Genomic DNA, 19,067 nt, shown 5'->3' on the forward strand with positions numbered 1-19,067 from the left:
GTCTACATTTGTCTAGTCTCAAGTTTTAGTGAGTCCAAATTGCATGACAGATTTCTTGGATCAAGTTTAAAAGATTAGTTTGACTGATAATACAATAAGGAAACAAATATTTAGTTTAGCAAATTTAGTTTTATATATGGAAGCCTGAAAACCATTTCTTTATTCTTGCTGGCAGCTGCATAACCTAGCAAAGTTAGCAATCTGCTGCCAAGATATTAGGCCAAGTACATTTTCAAGGAAAATGAAATGAAGCACATTTTATTCTGTCAAACTATAGAACAGAATATGATATGCAGAGCATTGCGTAAGCCTGGAGCAATGCTAATTATTTGATTTCATGTGCAAGCCTGGCTATTGCTTTGAGTAAGCCACCTTTTAGGGTGAATATTGTTATTCCTCAGAGAACAATGGAAGATTCATAGCATGTTGGTTTTAATCTAGACTAGCCATCTCTAGTTCAGAGACTCAAGCTTATTATCAGAAATTGAGCTGAGCTCAAAATAAAAATTTCCTCAGATTTCTCCCAATATCAAGAGGAACGGTTGTGGAGCTCTGCCTTATTAACAACAGTGAACTTTAGGATCCACAGGAATCCCTTAGAGATCAACAGTTTCCCATTGTTTTCTTCCCCATCTTCCTACTCTTCCGTACATTTTTCAGCAATATAATGTTTAAGTAAATTTGAAGCCTATTGTATTACCACAGTAAATATCATCTCAAGTAATATTTTTAAACACGACTGAATTGCTTTATTTTGATATGTCCTTCAGAATGATAAGACTGTGCTGTGAATGAAAATCCCTAGCAATCCCTACCAATTCCAAGCTACACCTATTCATAGGTGTCCCAACAGGACAACAAGTGCAATTAGTTTCCAGAACTCAACTTCACAGAATTATGTTGTCAAATGCAATAGAATCTAAGAAAAAAGACGTAGACGTCTTCAAAGAACATTTACACTGCTGAAAGAACAAATTTTGTAACACATATTAAAAAGCATGCCAAACCTTTTCCAGGCCTACAGAAATATAAACCACGTGTCTAGAGGATGTCAGTGATGTCTCCAATATTAACTTAACTCATCTATCAAGCGCTTCATTATGCTATCATTATGCTTCCCTGGGAAATATTAATTGCCATAAAGCATAACAGAATTATAACTAAATTCAAATTTTGTGGAAAATAAACACACATCCATCCATTCACACACATACACTACTGCAGTACATTAAATGAAATCATGCTTTTCTCATATGAATAAGTGCAACTCAAGCAGTTGAGAGCACACTTCTCAAATCAGTCTGTAACACAGATCTGAGATGAAGATGGTTCAAATAAAGAAAAAAAGGCATATGCTGAACTACTCAACATATAGTACAAAGTTGAGAAGGGAATCCAAACCAAGTATGACAATTTTGAACATCTGGATCCCTGTTCATTCATATTTTGCTTGAGACTCATCACACTAGGACCAAAAAGGGCACTTCTGGATTAGACCCCATTTGAACTAGAATCGACAGCCAAAATCTAAATTATTGCATTGCAAATGAGAAAGAGCGCACTGGCAAATGATTGCCCTTTCCTTTTGGCAGTTCCACTAGGCAGGATCAGCACAAAACTGAAAGCAAACAAAAACAAAAAGATGGTAAATTTAAAGAACATTAAATTTAGCACAATTAAAAGGAAGTATTTCATGATTTAAGTAAGCAAGAATGCTATTGCTAAAAGAGGCCATCAGTATAAACAGAGTCATTAGAGACACTTACTCCTGACTCAGTTTCAGCTGTACAAAGACCAGCTGTAGCAAGAGGTCAGACCAGGGCCCTTTCCTGGGCCCTGAAACCTGGTGGGTTTCATATCCCCACCCCTGGATACCCTGGGGGTGTTTTGCTCTGGTTTCTGTATGGGCTATGAGACCTAATTAGAGTGCTGCTTTTACTCATGTGCAGGAGCGCTCATCCTGAGCAGATCTGTGAGCCACTGCTCACTCTCCTCGTTCAGTCCTACTCTTTGGATGGATTCCTGCTACGACTAATGAAATCCTTTCAGTCAAGCAGAACCATGCTATTAAGTACATGAGCCCTTATGGAATAAAATATTCTTGTTAATTGGGCTGATGTTTTTCCTGATCCAATCCTCCTGATGTCTTGTGTCCCTGTCTCTTACTTTATACCAACTTTATTTCAAGTCCTAAACTACTTAGGGCAGGAATCATGCTTTCTGCCTGCTTAGTGTTCTAAGCTCATTCCATCTGGGCCCAAAGATAAAATTATATTATTGATAATACTCTGCAAAATATTCGTAGGATAGTATGGCATAAATCAGCATGACTGAATACTGCAGTAAAAAATAGCAGTCATAGGATAGGCCTGGAATGAGGCATACTGCTGATTTACTGTAGAGGATAAATCGTGTGTGTTAGCTTGATATTTACTCCTTGCGAAAATAAACTACGTTAGCCCAATTTTTTTTTCTTAACACTTTCCTTTTTCCCCTCCTCCTTTCTCATGAATATAAAAAGTACCCCATAAACACATCCCCAGTGTAAAAACAAATTCAAAACACAAGAAATAAATGTATAATATAATTGGTTGGAGCAGTTAAGCAACATAGACTGATGCAGAGACCCAGAATAACTTTTGAAATGTCCCCCACAGCAAGGCTTCTGGAGAGGCAGAGCGCTACAGGAAGAGTGCTCTGATTTTAAGGGGAAAGGAATAAATGGAGATTTTCAGCAGTTCGTCCACCATTTTATGCAGGTAGGTTGATACCAGTCTCACAAAGTGCAGTTACACCATGAGGTGCATGTCCTAAGCAGCATCACCAGGAACAGGGCAGACTGAAGATGGAATTCAACATGCAAATGCTGGACACTGGCATATTGGACCACACCGAAGCCCAGCATTAAACTCTTCACTGACTTGTTAATGTCAGTGGGAATCTTCGCATAACCCTTGACGGAGACGGTATCCCCTTGACTCCCTTTTTAGAGGGGAACTGAAAGAAACAAGGACAAAGAAATCTGCTTTATGCACCAGCTCTGACGTAGCAATACTAATAAGAATTGTAATTATGGCACCATGCCAGTAATCATTAAAATTGCTGCAGCATCAACCTTACAACCTCGACTTTTCTCATTCAATCATGGTCAATAGGTTTTCATAAAACTTTCCATTAATATTTTATAACACTGGTACTCAGCAAGAATGTGCAGACACAGCAAATTATAAGTAAAATAAATGACTTCCTTTTTTAAGCACTGGTTCTGCAACTGAAGGTGAGCATTAACATCATAAATAAATTAAATCATAACTACTAGTCTGTTTTGTAGTTATATGTAATTAAGTGGATGGAGGAAGACTGAGGGAAAGAATCAGTGTGCTGTATCTGCAATTATTGTTGTCTGCAGTCTCAATTTTTAGGTCCATATTTTACATATCTATATGCCTGGCCAAGGTACCTTAACAGTCTCTTTCAATCATCCGTCATTCATATGTTGGTCTGGGCATCTGCTGTTTTACAGCTTTACCACACCAGCTGGTATGCCAACACGTCTTTTGAAAAACCATTTATCCAAATTTCTACCATTACATGCTCCTTATCCGTAAAGATGGTGCAACAAGGATCAGTCATTGTCTTGAGAAGTATTTCAATTTAATTTACCATAAACTGAGATCAGTGCCACCAGGAAGGTGACCTTACAGACGTGAGTTCTCACAGGTGCAAAAGCATTTTTCAGCACATGAACGTAAGAAGTCATCTCCAATACAACAAGCTTCAGATAAATCTGACTCAGAAACACAGAAAAAAACCTTTTAGTTTATTCAGTTAGCAGCCAAATGAATCATTTCCATTTGCATTGGTAAGTTCTTCTCATAATTTGTTTCAAAATAGCAAAAATCATTTTATGCTCAACTGCCTGGCAATACTGGTCTAGCTTTCTTGCCCTTTGCATGCTGTGAGCATGGGACTGAATCTCTCAGGGAAAGTAAACAACGTCTCCTTTCTGGCATCCCAGGAAATGAACAACCTCCTTCCTGCAGTGATCTGTTCTAGCACTTCAGTATCTTTACCATCAAAAAGATATTTCTGTTTAGCTTTAATTTTCTATGCTGCAATTAAACCATTCCTTCCTCTACTTTCCTCCATAGATATGGAAAATATTGGGTTTTTTTTCTTTGCAGTAGTTTTTTTATATTGGTTTTGTCTTCCTTGGGGGTAGTCAACCCCAATATGGTTGACTCTTTTCTTATAAGTAGTACTCTCTAGAGTTCAAAACATTTTTCTTGGACTTCTCTCTAAGTGGTCTTAAGTGCAGCTCCCAAACTTGACCTGAATTCCAGCTAAAGTCTTTCTACTGCTGAGCACAGTAGTTTTTAAGGCATCTTACAGGTCATACTTCTGTTTACATCTTCCTGTGTAATATTTCCCTTAACCTGACGGGTATAACATTTTTGGTTCCTGTTCAGTCTGCTCTACGAAGAACCTTTGAAGCCCTGTCTGCTTAATCTGTTGAAACCCATTCTGCATTTGTGTGTCTGACTACTGCCAGTCATATGCAATTCTTTGAGCTGAGCAGGGGTAGCATGGTATTTTTTTCCATACCACACTTCCAATTTGTTATGATCATTTTGCATTCTAATGCTGCCCTCCAGTTTATTGGCAGTCTCTCCTAGCTCAGTGATGTCTGCAGATTTAATAAGTGGCTATTCCATCATGTAGGTCATTAAAGAGAATATTGATTAATATCAGATGTAGGCAGATCCATTTAATATATCCCTCCATTTTGATGATGACCTACTAATAACTACTCTCCAGCTACAAATTAACAGACAAGTTCATAGCAATCCAACTGTATTTTTATCTATATCAGGGCTCTCAGTTTGCTAATGACAGTATCATACTAAACTGTCAAAAATCTTACAACTGAGAATATGTGATGTCTATTGCTTTCTTCTTTCCAAAATTCAACATGATCTGTTTGTTGATGAATTCGGGTTGGTTGTTACTCTTGTCCTTGGTTTCTTTCAGATGCTTGCAGATAGTTAGATTATTTGTTCTAATATTTCCAGGAAATAAAATTAAGCTTTTCCTAGGCTTTTCAATTACTTTTTAAAAATATCACAAGATTTCCTCATTCCTCTACACCTATTCTTCCTATATAGCATTCATTTTCTATGAGTTCTAGAAGTTATTTTAACAGTTCTGAGATTTCAGCCATTAAGGAAGATATTTACTTAGAGAGAACGCAATTATACTGAGGTGTCATAAAGTAGCAAGTTTAAAATTCTCCATGTGGCATCAAGCAGAAAATAAGTCTGAGCTGTTTGAGCTTTTTCTTGATAACTATAAGCTATATCTAGAAGTGACAGCCCTAACAAAAATTGCACTAAACCATAAAGCAAGAAGCTAAGTGATCATGAACAGAAAATGAAGGTTCCAAGAGTTTCCAGAAGTTAAAGTAGAAGTATGGATAGACTAACCTACTAAGATAGCTTTGGTAATGGGACGAATTATATCCTTGGATCATGCTCTAAGTGTGGGAACAGAAGTTATTTCCACTTTTATTACCTTTCCACACTAACTGTCTAACAACATGACAGAAAAAAGATCATAGCATATTAACCCAAATTCATCACCTCTAATATCCAGCAATAATTCCACCAAAAACCTAAGGTGAAGAACTGAATGGCTCAAATTATGTCATCAGAGGCAGGGTTAATGATCAAGTTTAATATCCCTCAGTGCTGGGGGAGAGCATCCCTGTCATCTAGCAATGAGTGATAGGTCAAGATAACAATAATATTAATTATAATTTTTCTCAAGTATAGATTGTGCTGAATGCACTGATGTAAGATGTTTAATATCTCCTTAAATACAAGAGAAATAATTTGCAATAGAATCATAATGAATGCTATGTAATCAACATGGTGTCATAGTGCTGATTGCTACATTTTGTACCGACATTATAACTCAAGTGAAGCTTACAGGTGCTGGAGAAGCTTCGTACTTGGAGTTATATCAGAAGTGTGTTTGAAGGCAGTACTAGAGTAGGAGGACTATACCAAAGGCAAGAGAAAAGTCTTGGAGTGTGAGGAAATAACAGGAGGCACAGAACTCTCCTAAGCATTGTAACCCCCCTCTCTGCAAGCTCCTCTGTAAGCTTCTTCCTCCACCATCCCTACCTATCTGTGCTCAAAAATTTATTTAAGGCCTAGTTCTGACACAGCTCACCAGCATAACCTTAGCTCAGGCTTTCTAAGAAGATGCTGTGAAAAAGTCTGTAGAAAAAATCTCTATAAGGTTAAGAAAGGTAAAATGGCAGAGAGAGAAATGATGGGGTCATTAGCTCAAGGATTAAATGATGGGGTCATTAGCTCAAGGATTCAAGGGGGAAAATACAAGCATGGAAAGCTATAACATCCCAAAGGGGAAAAAAAAAAAACAGGTTAACAGTTAGCAGTTGGCTAGGTTTTAATTAGGTCATCGGTATCATCAGTGTGTCAATGTCAACAGATGGTAACTTTGCAACACCAACGATTTAATCCAGGGAGCAGTGGAAGCCAACCCTTCCCCTCCTGACTGATGCCTGCCTGGCTATCACAGACCCTTCTGCTGTATTAGCAGTGGTGAAAACACTAATGCTTAGCCTACGTTGACAAATCTTAAATAATTTTTGTGTGTTTCAGCCAATAAATAATTGTTTTTACTTCTACTATATATATATATACATACCTTGCTTGCAGATGCTCATTCAGCATGGATGAAGATGGCCCAAACACAATGCCCCAAAAAAGCAACATGATACCAGCACGTTCTGACAAGTAGGTTTGTGATTAATGACTGACATTACTGCAACTCCCTTGCAGAACCCAAAGCCCACCTAAGTAATTGAAGGGCTCTTCACTAACTTCAATAATTATTTGATCTGAATCCATATGTTGACAGATAACGATTTTATGATCCAAGATACAGAGATGGCAGGTTTTATACATTCACATTGGTCACCATTAAAATTTTTCTTTTCCTTCTACTATATTTTCTGGGTTAAGTATTTGTTGATCTAGATCTTGGACACGAAAAAGAAATGAAGGACTAAATAAGCAATACTGCAGGTTGTATAAGATAGACCAAATGCATCTTTCCATTTAGTTGTAGGGAAGCATACAGTAAGTTATCCAAACTTGAATATCAGAAGTCTGAGATGGAATTTCCCTTATTCAAATCAGGAGTTGGTCTCAGATACAGAAAAATCCATAGTTCTACTTTCAAGAGCACTTTATTCATCATTTTGTATCTCCAAAATCTCCAGTAACTTTTAAACAATGCATGTTTAACAGGGACCAGACCTTGGCACCGAACATCAGCATGAAATCCAAGTTGTACATTTTCCCACTTTCAAGTAGCCAGCAGCTTGAATACTTAGCTACTGAATGAGTGAAGAGCCCCTTTTCAGTATTTTATTTCCCTTTTTAGACTGTTATCCAACCAAAAAGCCATTTCAGTCTCAGCCAGTACTGGTAAGGCAGATTCTAGTATTATCAGCATGGACAGCACGCGCTAGTGAACAAATACATATCCTCTACCAGGTCTTTCACCCAGCTGGAACACTGTAAGCTTCTTTCCATAGCCGTTCACTAAACGTTGGCATGCAAGAACTGTGCCTCCCCCAAAAACTCACACCAAGAGATAAAATAGCAATTAGTCCAAGTGGAAGCTAAAACATCAATGGATAAGCTGATCTGTCCTTTAATGGTTCATTCTTAACAAGTTTCTAATGACACCAAATTGGGAGACCAGTCAATATGCTCAAGGGCAGGGCTGCTATTCAGAGGGAGCAAGATAGGCTAAAAGAATGGGCCAGCTGAAACCTTATGGAATCCAACAAAGATAAATGCAAAGTCCCAATTCTGGGAAGGAATAAACCCTTGCAATAGTTGAGGCCACAGACTGGCCAGCTGGGAGCAGCTCTGCTGAAAAGGAGCTGGGGGTCTGGGCAGACAGCAAGCTGAGCATGAGCCAGCAGGATGCCCTGGAAGCAGAGAAGGCCACTGGCATCCTGGGTGGTATGAGCAGGAACAGAGACAGTAGATCAAGGAAAGTGATTATTCCTTCTATTCATTACTCATTCGGTCACACCTAAAATACTGTGTCCAGTTTTGATCTCTCCAGTACAAGAAAAGCATCGACAACTGGAGAAAGTTCAGCTGAGGGACACCAAGATGGTCAGAGCTGGAACAAATTTCCTGCTAGAAGAGGCTAAGGAAGCTGGGCTTGTTCATCCTGGGGAAGGAACGGCTTTGGATGAACCTAACAGTAGCCAGCAGTACCTACAAGGAACTCATCAAGAAGACAGAGCTAGGCTCTTCACAGTGGTGCACTGTAGCAGGATGAGAGACAATGGACAAAAATTAAAACAAAAGAGGTTCATATTGGATATAAGGAGAAACTTTTTCTCTCTGAGAACAGTCAGGCAAGGGAACGGGTTGCCCAGAGACATTGTGCAGTCCCCATCTTTGGAAGTTTTCAAGATGACTCTGGATAAAGCTCTGAGCAGCCTGGTCTGATCTCATTCATAGCTGACCCTGCTTTGAGCAGAAAATTGGATGAGATTACCTCAGTTAGTCTCTTCCAATCTGAAATATTCTTTTATTTTATGATTCTATTATCTTACAAGTTTTACTCACAGGTGCACGAAGCTTATCTTGATATGCTGGCTTCATTTACTATCTATTCCAACTCCAATAACTATTACTCAACTTCTTTAAGAGTAGTGGGAAGTAGACTTTCAAATACATCCCTAGATCAAATGTACAAGTCTTGTCCTTGAATCCTTCCCTATATTTCATCAGCAGTCTCCTTATCAAGTAGCCTTTTGGTAAAAATTAGGTTGAAAATCATTTTCTCTTCATTTAATAAAAGGGAGAATAAAATAGAACTGCACAAATATAAGTTATATCTATGTTAAGCAATATTTCTGGAAAACTGGAAGGAAAGAGAATAATGACAAGCCATCCACTTACCCCTTTCCCTCCTCCACTTCCCTGGCTATTCATTACAGGCTTTTTATCTTTAAATTGAAAGCATACTGCGTAATTTTGCCAGATGGAATTTTGTAGCTCCTGTAACTTGATTTTGCCAGTGAGATTTTTTTATCTAGAATGACTAATATGTATAAATATATATTTACATATACATATGTGAATAATACATATATATGTATATAAATGCACAAAGTACACTCTTTGGTAGTGTATAACGTTAAATAGTTTAGTAAGAAATGAGAAAACAGCCCCTATTTTGCAGTTTTAACTTTCAAGTATCAGCAAAGCCATTTACTGCAGTCTTAGTATTACTGTTCGGTGGTTTTCTCTATCAAGTTAATTTATTTCTTAAGTTTTTACCAGGCAAAAAAGTTAATGAAGATGTGGACACAAAAGGCTGCTCGTTCATGGTATACGCATTACAAAAAGCATTAAAGCTGCCCTCTTTCTTTACTATTTTTATACAAAAAGAGAAAGTAAAAGACGTTATGAAGTAGATTTCTCTGTGTATCCAAATGTGTTTTCTACTGTCTCTCCACTTATATTTTTAAGCTCCTTAGGACTAGAACTACCTCATTTTTCCTGCCTTGTTAATGATGCACTTGTGGGAGCTTTCTATATGTTAGTGATAGCACAGACCAATTATTTCGATATGCGTATCTAGTTAATCAAAAAAAACATTAGTCATAATGACTACAGACCTGATGCTGAAATCTCTAATCAGTCAAAACATCCATTATCATCCATATGACTGTTTAAATTAATAAAATCTGAATAGGGATACTTGGAGCTAACTTACTGTTTTCATTTGAACTGCATTTTCTTATAGATGATAACGATTACTGATTCTTTCCTTTAACTCAGCTACTTAATAGAGGACACAGCTACAGGAAAGTCTTTCAACAGACTGAAACCTTCATAAAGCTAACACTGTCCACATTCCATTATATTTATAATTACACTAGTTTTGATTCGTAAAAAGTTTACTGAATGTCAGAGACCTCTCAGATCATTTTGTTAGTTTGTATACATGGAATAAAAAATATACAGTTAGAAGTGAACACCTATTATTCCAGCTGTGCTTAATTTAACACAATAGGAGAAAAAATGTCTGCAGTATAAGCCCAGTAGTCTCAAAGTAGTGAAAATGTCCTCATAAAGCTAAGTAAGAAGTTTAAGTGAGTTTGCACTTCTGCATTTAGAAAAGATGAGAGAATTATAAGATTCCATTCTCTTTGCAAAAGTAAAACTATTATGTTGTATCTTTAACCTTTGGCTATTTAATTGTTCATCTCTGCCTGCAAAGATTTCACAGGAATAGCACAACCCTCACCCACCCCCCCCCCCCGTATTGCTGATGCAAACATTTATAAAACTTTCTATCTGTTGATGATTACAATTATTCTTTATGATGCCTGTCTAATTTAGACTGTTAGAACAGCATTTATTTTACAGATTCATCTAAGCTGGCCATGCTATATTCTACTGAGAAAAATGGGATCTTTTAGGGTCTGATTGATTTTATCCCAAAGTAGATACAAAAGATACAATTTAAATGCGTCAGATAAATTAAACGATAAAATGGTGTGTTTCTCTCTGTTGTGGGGATTTAGGATTACTAGGTACAGATATCCACACTGCAGAACTCTAAAATTAGGCAAGATGAATCCCACTTGGTGATGCTGTGCACAATAATTCATTTTTTGCCTGCAGATATGTCAAACAGCTACTGTATTTTGCTGTATAGATAAGAATACCAAATAAACTAAACGCTAAAGAAAGCATTTCTTTTGTTTAGACTTAGGTATGACTTCCAGAATGCCTATGTATCTCACATAATAAAGGCAAATGGAAGACACAACTCTATGTTTAGAAGAAAGAAAAGGACCTGTCACTGCAACAAGGACTATGAATGAAAATAAGAAGAGAGAAGAGCTGGAATTTGGCTGAAAATGGTGTAATGCCTTTGCATCAGGTGGGATATCAGAAGTACTTGATAAAGGCAACAGGGGAACATACATCCTTCCAGCTCCTTCCTTCCTAAGGAAAATTTCTGTGTGCAAATAGAGACTTCTATCGTAAAAAATGCACAAAAAGTTATTTGCTCTGGGAAATTCTGGCATTTGGAATGGGTAGGGAACAAGTTTATTAGGCTTTTCTCTAGTCTTTTTCATAAAACAGTCTTCTGCTTCCCATCTCTTGAGCCTCACCATCATTTACCCTTCCTTCACTCATTTTATCCCTTCGTTTTCTTGTTACCCAGCTAGCTTCCCCCCCACCATCCTTCTTCCTCTCCTTTCTGAATTCTCTATCTCATTCCCTTTCTGATCTCTACACAAACTTCGTCTTTCTCTTAATTCTCATAATACACCCTTTTTATCCTTCTGTTTGCTGCCTCTTTTTCAGAAAAAGGAGCAGCCTTCGACACTAACGCTAACACGGTTCATAATAATAATACGGTGTGAAGGTAGCAAAAGCAAGAAAAGATTATCAAGACGATTCTCCCAGACAGCAAAATATGAACAAAATGACATCCAAAACCCAGTTTCATGAAATGTCATTTCAAACTTTCACTTCTGAAAGCTTGGCAAATGACTCACGGGAGAAACAGTAATAGCTAAGAAACACATCAAGAAAGTTTTTAAGACTAAGGGTACCAAAAGAATTCCCTCAGTATGTCCTCCTTTTCAATGAGTAGGCTTTCAAAGTAATAAAGGGACTTCTGAGTTTAAGCTTAAGCAAAGAAGGGAAGGAGAAGCTGCTCCAGAAAACCAAGCACGGGTGGCACAGTTCCTAGAACGCAGGCATTAGTGGGAAGCAGCAGACTCAGTTAAGGATAATTTTAGTAAATAATTTAGGAAATGTTTATGATTTAAAAGTCAGTTTTACTGAACCAACTCCAGCACAGGTTTCCTTCTTTTTGTTCAAGTGAAGTTTGAGAACATTTATACTTGTTTAAGATTTCAGTAAGGATAGTAGCATGCTTAGAGCAACAGCTCTGACAGGACAGCTCTACACCCAGAAATGCTGAACATGCCACGTGTCCAATCTGGAAGGGCAGGGGAGCCAGGAATGAGTGTGGCAGCAAGGAGGGCAGAGGCTGTGGCCCTGCTGACAGGGCAGACCTCCAGCACCTCAGCAAGCTGAGCAGAGCAGCGCGGGTCACCCACAACCCAGCGGTCGCAAGGCAAGTCCATAAAGATGACCCTGAGGTCCTTGGCTAATGCCCTAAGAGGCTGCTGAAGAGGTTGCAGGGCCTGCTGGTGTGCTCAGGGACCTGATAACAAGTATATAACACCCTGTGAAGCAGCTGTGTCGTGCAACAAGAACTGAACTACTGACAGATCATGGAAAAGGTTTCTCAACATCTAAAAGATTATGAAATCATTAGTGTGTAAACACAGTATCTAATCAGATATGTTTAATCTGACTGAAAGTTCAAATAATAGCATATCGTAGGTCAAATTAATGGCTGCTTCTGTGGAGTTTCTTCTCTGTATTAGCTCCCTATTTACTTCCAGCATCCAAAAAAATCATTCTGCTCAACTAATACATAGTCCAGCTATAAGTTAGCTAGCATATCAGTAGTAATTACCAGTATTATCAAAGACTAGTAACAATAATCCGAATTTTTTATTCAGATATTGCAGCAAAAAAGTTCTAGTGATGCTATTAGGGTATTAGAAACTGTTACCGTATTATACAACATTCTGGAAATGTTTATTTTTCAGAGCACCCGTGGAATGAAAAATGGCACAGCAAAGCTTATGGAAGATAATTAAGTAACTCATGGTACTAAAACATTAAAAAAGCTTCCTAAGCAAAAGCTTTTATAGGAATTAAGCTATTATTGAATAAAAAGGAAAACTCCCTTGTAGCCAAATAACTGGTTAAACACAGGAAACAAAGATCAGGAATAAATGGTCAGTTTTCTCATTACATTCCCACAGGGAACTTGTGCTGGAACTTCAGTCTTCACCATCAGAAAAATAGGAACGAACAGTGAAATGATAAAGTTTGCTGGTGATATGATCTTATTCAGGGTAGTAAAAATGAAGGCCAACTGCAAAAAAAAAACAAAAAACAAAAAACAGCAGAATGCATGATGCTGAGGAACTAGAAATGAATGGAAAATGAAATTCAGTGTAGATAAATGTAAGGTAGCGTACATGGGGAAAATAATTTTACACATACAATGATGGGCTTGACTAGTTATTACCACACAAGAATAAGATCTTGGGGTTATAATAGATAGTTATATGAAAATGTCAGCTTAATGCTCAGTAGCAATCAAAAAAGTAAATCGAACGCTAGCAATTATTAGAAGAGGAACAGAGAACAAAACAGAAAACAGCGCTGTACAAATGTCACTGAGAAAAATCCATGATATGCGCCATTTTCAACAGCATGGGCATTTCTACCCTTCTCATCTCAAAAAAGAATATGGTAGAACCAAAAACGTACAAGAAAGGATGGCATGGACGATAAACAGCTTCTGTATCACAATCATTTAAATAGATTACGACTTTTTGGCCCCAAAAGAGATAACTGAAGCAGGACATTATACATGTCTACAAAATCATGAGAGGCATAGAGAAGGTGACTAAGGCTGAGATAGTATCCTGGAGAAAGGTCATTTATAGACTGATTTATTCTTATACTGGCAAAAGCTATAGGCTGCTGGTAGGATACTAGACTAAACTGGTCTGTGTAGGTGTAGCCACTGTCATGTTTCATGGGGTAAAAAGAGAAGGAAGTCATATATTACTACATTTCAGTGTGCTATGGTGTCCCTTCAGAAAGTTGGTAGGTTGAAGCTGCACTTACCAAGCTACTTTGACCTCCAGCTCCATGTAACTGCAGGCTAATAGAGGAATGTCATAGGACAGTCCTGCTCAGAATGATGATACCTTCTGTATGACCCAGACTATGCCCTGCTGGAGGCATTCAGTGTCCCTGCCCATAAATAAATCCCGATCCACTGGTGTTTAACAAATAGCTTTCAAATTACTATTTTTTTTAATGCATAGATATTTATGCACTTGTCTTTATGCACAAGTACCCACAAATACTGAAGATCTTTGGCACTATTATAGCAAATACTTTAGCAAACAAATGAAAACAGGCCTTTGTACAATTCTTCTAAGCTTAAACTGTTAGAATATAGAGTTTTATGCTTTTTCTCTGAATTCCTTGTTTGTTTTTGAGTTTCAAGCTGTCATCTTAAGCTTTATAAACTGATTGTGTTCTGCACTGCACCTTCACTTGCTGAAGAATATTTCACCCACAGTAACGTTTTTTCAAATATTGTGTCTTCACATGATTGCAAAATGATCATAACTTATATTACCAATGTTATTTAAGAAGTGCTCTTCATTTTCTCAGCTTCTGCTAATACTTTTAGCGTTTTATTTTTTTAGATCTCATAGGCATTCCAAAGAGAGTAAGATATTTCCAGCTATTCTTAATTTTCTTGTTTGTTTTACTTTTATAAGCAGATATTATTCTGAATGGTTTTTCTGGTTTTCAAAAAGAGGCATTTTCAAAGAGACTCCAATTCTTGATATAAAGTAATATATACCAAATAACCAGTGGCCAGTAATGGCCAATTTTGATGGCTTAGAATACAGAACATTAGAAATTTTGCAGTAGCTTAATATTCCACACGCACTTTGTCAGGTTCTAAACTATTACTGGAAAATGTAATATGGTTTAGCATAAGCTTGGAGAGAAGGGAATTAATGTTCTGCTTAAGCTTCATGCATTTATATTGGTTGAAGAAAAAGAACTGGAGATTCCACTGTTTTATGTCCACTCTCAGAGGAAATGACAAAAATTCTGGAATAGCTGCTACCTCTGGGAAGACATGAGAAATCCACGTTTAGGCTCCATGTGCAAAACAGACTCCACACAGGTAGAAAATGCTAATGGTGCTCTACTTAGGAGGCAATTTGTACAGCCTATTCATAGATCAAGTCCATAACAGTTAAATAAGACTAAATAAGACTATTAATATTTCTTTGTTGTAGATTCTTATTTACATTTGCAATAAATGCATTCAGCAGGACGTTCAATTATGAGTTGCTTTTTGCAATTTTTCATCAAGGAAAAAAGGCTATATCATCTTAGCATACCAGTAACCCAATATTTGTCAAATTCTTTATATATTTCAGGACTAATGCCTTTCAAACCTAGAACAGAAAGAGAATGATAAACTGACTTTGCAAACATGTATTTTCTCCTAGTAGCAAAAGGAAAGATGAGGAACCATGATGAGAATCTAACAAAGTGAACACTGGAGACTGGCATCCAAGGTTGGACACTGAGAGATTCAGCTCCTCACTACTGAATGAGAGGTGAGAGTTACAGAGAGGATAGTCCATGAAAGGTCCTGAAAATCAAAATAAGTAGTTATATTTGAAGAACAAAAACTAGTACTACCATGAGAAGAGGGAGCTGGTTAAGGTAGGGGAACAGACCTTCTTTGAATAATACTGAAATATAAATACATGAAAAAATCTTTCATTCTAGCAAAAAGAATGTTGCATTAGCAGAGATCTGAAATGCTGACATCCTGGGTCAGGGTTTTACTTGCACAGACTGATAGGAAAGATTGCATTATTACAATGATCTACATGATCTACAATGCAGTTTGATGAAGAGCTATCCATACCAGCAAATCCACACAAGATTATCACATAACCATACAGATTTATCAGTTCAGGTTCAGAAACTGTTGCACACAAAAATCGAACCTATAGCAATATCTTAGAACTCTTATTAGTATAGCTCATTAGTCTAAATGTAATGGTATTCAAATACCAATACGCAATTTTCAGAGTGAGATAGTAAATCTGTACAGCCCTACTTACGCCATGCTGACTTGCCATGCTGATATTCCTACACTGGGCATCTTTGCACTGCAATAAGTGTGCAACATTGTAAAGGGAGAAAGTAAAGAGATGAAATCGGAGAGATGGATCAGTGCATAGGAGATGGATAGAAAATCAAAAACAGAGAGAAAGTCAGGAAGAAGAACATGTGGATAATAAAAAGCCATGAAAGGAACGAAAACAAAAGCAAAGTCTTTCACCTTCCACCTCCCCTACCTAAACATACATACAGAAAAGAAGTCTGTCCCAAAACAGGTAATACTAGAAGAATAGAGATAAATGAGCCTAGCCAGTCTCAGAAGACCAGAATATGAGGGAATATAGTCAGCGAAGTTGTTAGTCAAAGCAGCTCCTTCCATAACACAGGAAAAAGAATCAGACAGCAACATTTTGATTTGCTGGTTTTGAACAATACTATCAAAAGGATATTTTGCATAAGCAGTGAAGTTGAGTGTTGGAGATGACAGCCACAGACCCGATCAAAGAGGTATAAAAATAGTAAAGGAAATTAACAATGAAGTAATGTGTAATGACACTTACAATTTAACTGAGGAAAGGCACAAAATAAAAGAAGAAAGATCAGGGAAAGGAATATTCCTCCCTGACAGAATATAAAAAGCTAAACCGCTGTATTATATCGGAGATGAGCTAGGAAAAGATAAGGGCTGGACCAGCAGAATGTAGAGCACAGAGCAGATAAAAGTATCAGCAGCTTTCACTAAGGACTGTATTGATTAAAAAGTGTAAGAAAGGACTGTCATAAGAGCTATATTATAGACTAGACAATACTAGTATGAGGGTTTGTCCAGAATCACCATGGTAAATAATATGCTATGTATTTATCTTCCTTTGATGAGCTAGAAATTAAATTATATACACTATTTTAATCAAAGATCTTGAGCTTTGAGCAAAAAGTGCTTTCATCTTAATCATTAATCTTACTCACAAGTACACATATATTTAGTAACCATGCCTGTCACTCTTCCGAGAGTTCTAAGAATGGCAAACAAAATGGTGCACGCTATTTGCAGCAAAATGGTGAAAAGATACGAAGTATGTAACTTTATATAGGGACTATATGGATAGCTGCACTGCCAATGAATTCCAACGTTAAATGCAATCATCCTACTTGCACAAAATATAAGTTAAATTTGTACCAAAAGGGAAATAATGTAAAGTGAGTTTATGCATAGCATCAGTCCACCGTAATTAAAGATTTTCATTTGGGAGAGGTCTTACTGTAAGTTCATGTTATCAATAAGATACTTTAATACAATTATTATTACAAAGATGAGTAAAATGGAAATCAACTCTAACCGAAGTTACTTCTTACCAGCAACTTTCCACTTGAAAAATTCAGCATCTGTAAAACACTTTGACCAGATGATAAAAATTGTTAGTGACAGAGAGTAAGAAGATAATAAATTTATTAATCTCAAAAAAAATCCAAACTCCCAAATTTCACATTTTAAAGGAAACGTAAGACATTTTGTAACTCTACAGAGTCTAGTTTAGTTGCTTTATAATTGGATTTGCCCAGAAGAGTAGTTTGATTTGTTTCCATTTTTACTGTCCTGTTTGAATTTGCCAAACCAGGTTATGTGTAAACATCAGATGTTTTTCATGGATAAAAAAGTATATGATGTATATGTGGATTCCATGAAAGAAAACTTGTGGAATTAAAATTGCAAGCAAAATTTCCTGATTGTATTCAGAGAGTGATAATATCTTACAAAACAGATCAGATGGTCAATTCTGCAAAGGGAAATAAGTGAAATTTATGTTCTGCGATTGTAGTACAAGCTAGGATTTAGAAAAACTTCGGTTTTCCCTGTTCACCAACACTGCGTTTCAGGAACGAAGAGTAACAACCACTAGAAATAGTGGAAAATATATGTACGTACAGTTGATTTGCAGATTAAAGATACTGTAGTTTTACAAACATATACACATACACATGCACACACGCACTTATACACATATATAAACTTCAAAGGGCTTAAAATTAAATACTAAACTTTTTCAAAATATTGAATAATATATCAAGTGACAAGTATCAACTTCTGGAAAAGAAAAAATCATTGTATAAGTTATTAATACTTAGTAGTATTTATTATTTAGTAATTACTATTTATTTAATCAGACTGTAATGGAAGAAGATTATCCTAATATCTTTAGGAGCCAGTAATAAGATATCTTAGCAGCTTACAGGCAGAAGATACATATCAAATCAGATCCCTCTTCTTGGTATAGACAACCATGGTGTCCATCAGTCATCAGCAAACTTCCTTTTGTTGTAGACGTCCAATCTTCTCTTAGCTTTACACTACCTGAGTTTAAATACTACTCCTCAGCACAAAGTCAAACCATATTCAATTCTTCCATTTGGAAATTCCATTCCCCCTAAAATCACTTTTTTTCCCTGAACAAGACAAGTTAGTCAGCCAAACAGTAGTTATTACAATTACTCGCAGAGAGGCCCTTAGAAAACAACTGTCATTTAAGAATCAGTTAGATTTAATATTTTGCAATTAACATGGCTGCATTATATCCATTATAAATCCCATTATTCAAAACCTGTAAACAAGGTGATAGAAAGGAACTGGAATGCAACCTAATTAAAAATATATATATATTAGTTCCACTAACTTTATATCCATTCTTTAAAATTGTCTTACAGTTTCCTCCACCTAAACCTACTCTTTTTAAGTGTTTCAGCTTCAACTATGTAGGTTTTCCAGAGATCTTCATTTTAAAAACAATTCTACAGCACATAATACATTTATACATTAATAAGCATATCACAATGAAAGGCTGCAGAACCTAATATAGACCATGAAAAATATTCTAATCAGCATTTAGTAAAAGAAACCCACAGTCACTGACAGGCCACAATCCAAGACAGAAGAAAAGAAAAATAGTTTGTAAAATGTGACAATTTTTAGAAAGTAAAACCAATAACAAACCAATTTTAGAAATCTAAACCAGTAACAATTAGTTCAAAATATTGCTTGCATAAATTATATTACAAGGAAAACAAAATAGACATCATTATATTTAATGCAGGTATGATGGGGAAATGGAGCACTGAATTTTAAATAGAAAGTATGACTTGCTGATACAAATTTGT

The 19,067-nt window shown here is 36.6% G+C and overlaps 1 protein-coding gene across 4 annotated transcripts in view; it reads right to left on the reverse strand.

Annotated features, from left to right (window-relative positions):
* PRKN (parkin RBR E3 ubiquitin protein ligase) overlaps positions 1-19,067 on the reverse strand; it is an 802,661-nt gene that overhangs the window by 505,420 nt on the left and 278,174 nt on the right. Inside the window, exons 2-3 of one of the 4 annotated variants that reach the window (XM_068938912.1) lie at positions 17,271-17,310; positions 3,664-3,787 (exon numbers count right to left, since the gene is read on the reverse strand). The exons of the other annotated variants lie outside the window; for them this stretch is intronic. Of the exons in view, the coding sequence (XP_068795013.1) occupies positions 3,664-3,787; positions 17,271-17,300 (154 nt within the window). The 5' untranslated portion in view covers positions 17,301-17,310. The remainder of the gene's footprint in view (positions 1-3,663; positions 3,788-17,270; positions 17,311-19,067) is intronic. 4 annotated transcript variants of the gene reach the window in all.

This window comes from Struthio camelus, chromosome 3 (genome assembly GCF_040807025.1).
Source record: "Struthio camelus isolate bStrCam1 chromosome 3, bStrCam1.hap1, whole genome shotgun sequence".
NCBI classification, from domain to species: domain Eukaryota; kingdom Metazoa; phylum Chordata; class Aves; order Struthioniformes; family Struthionidae; genus Struthio; species Struthio camelus.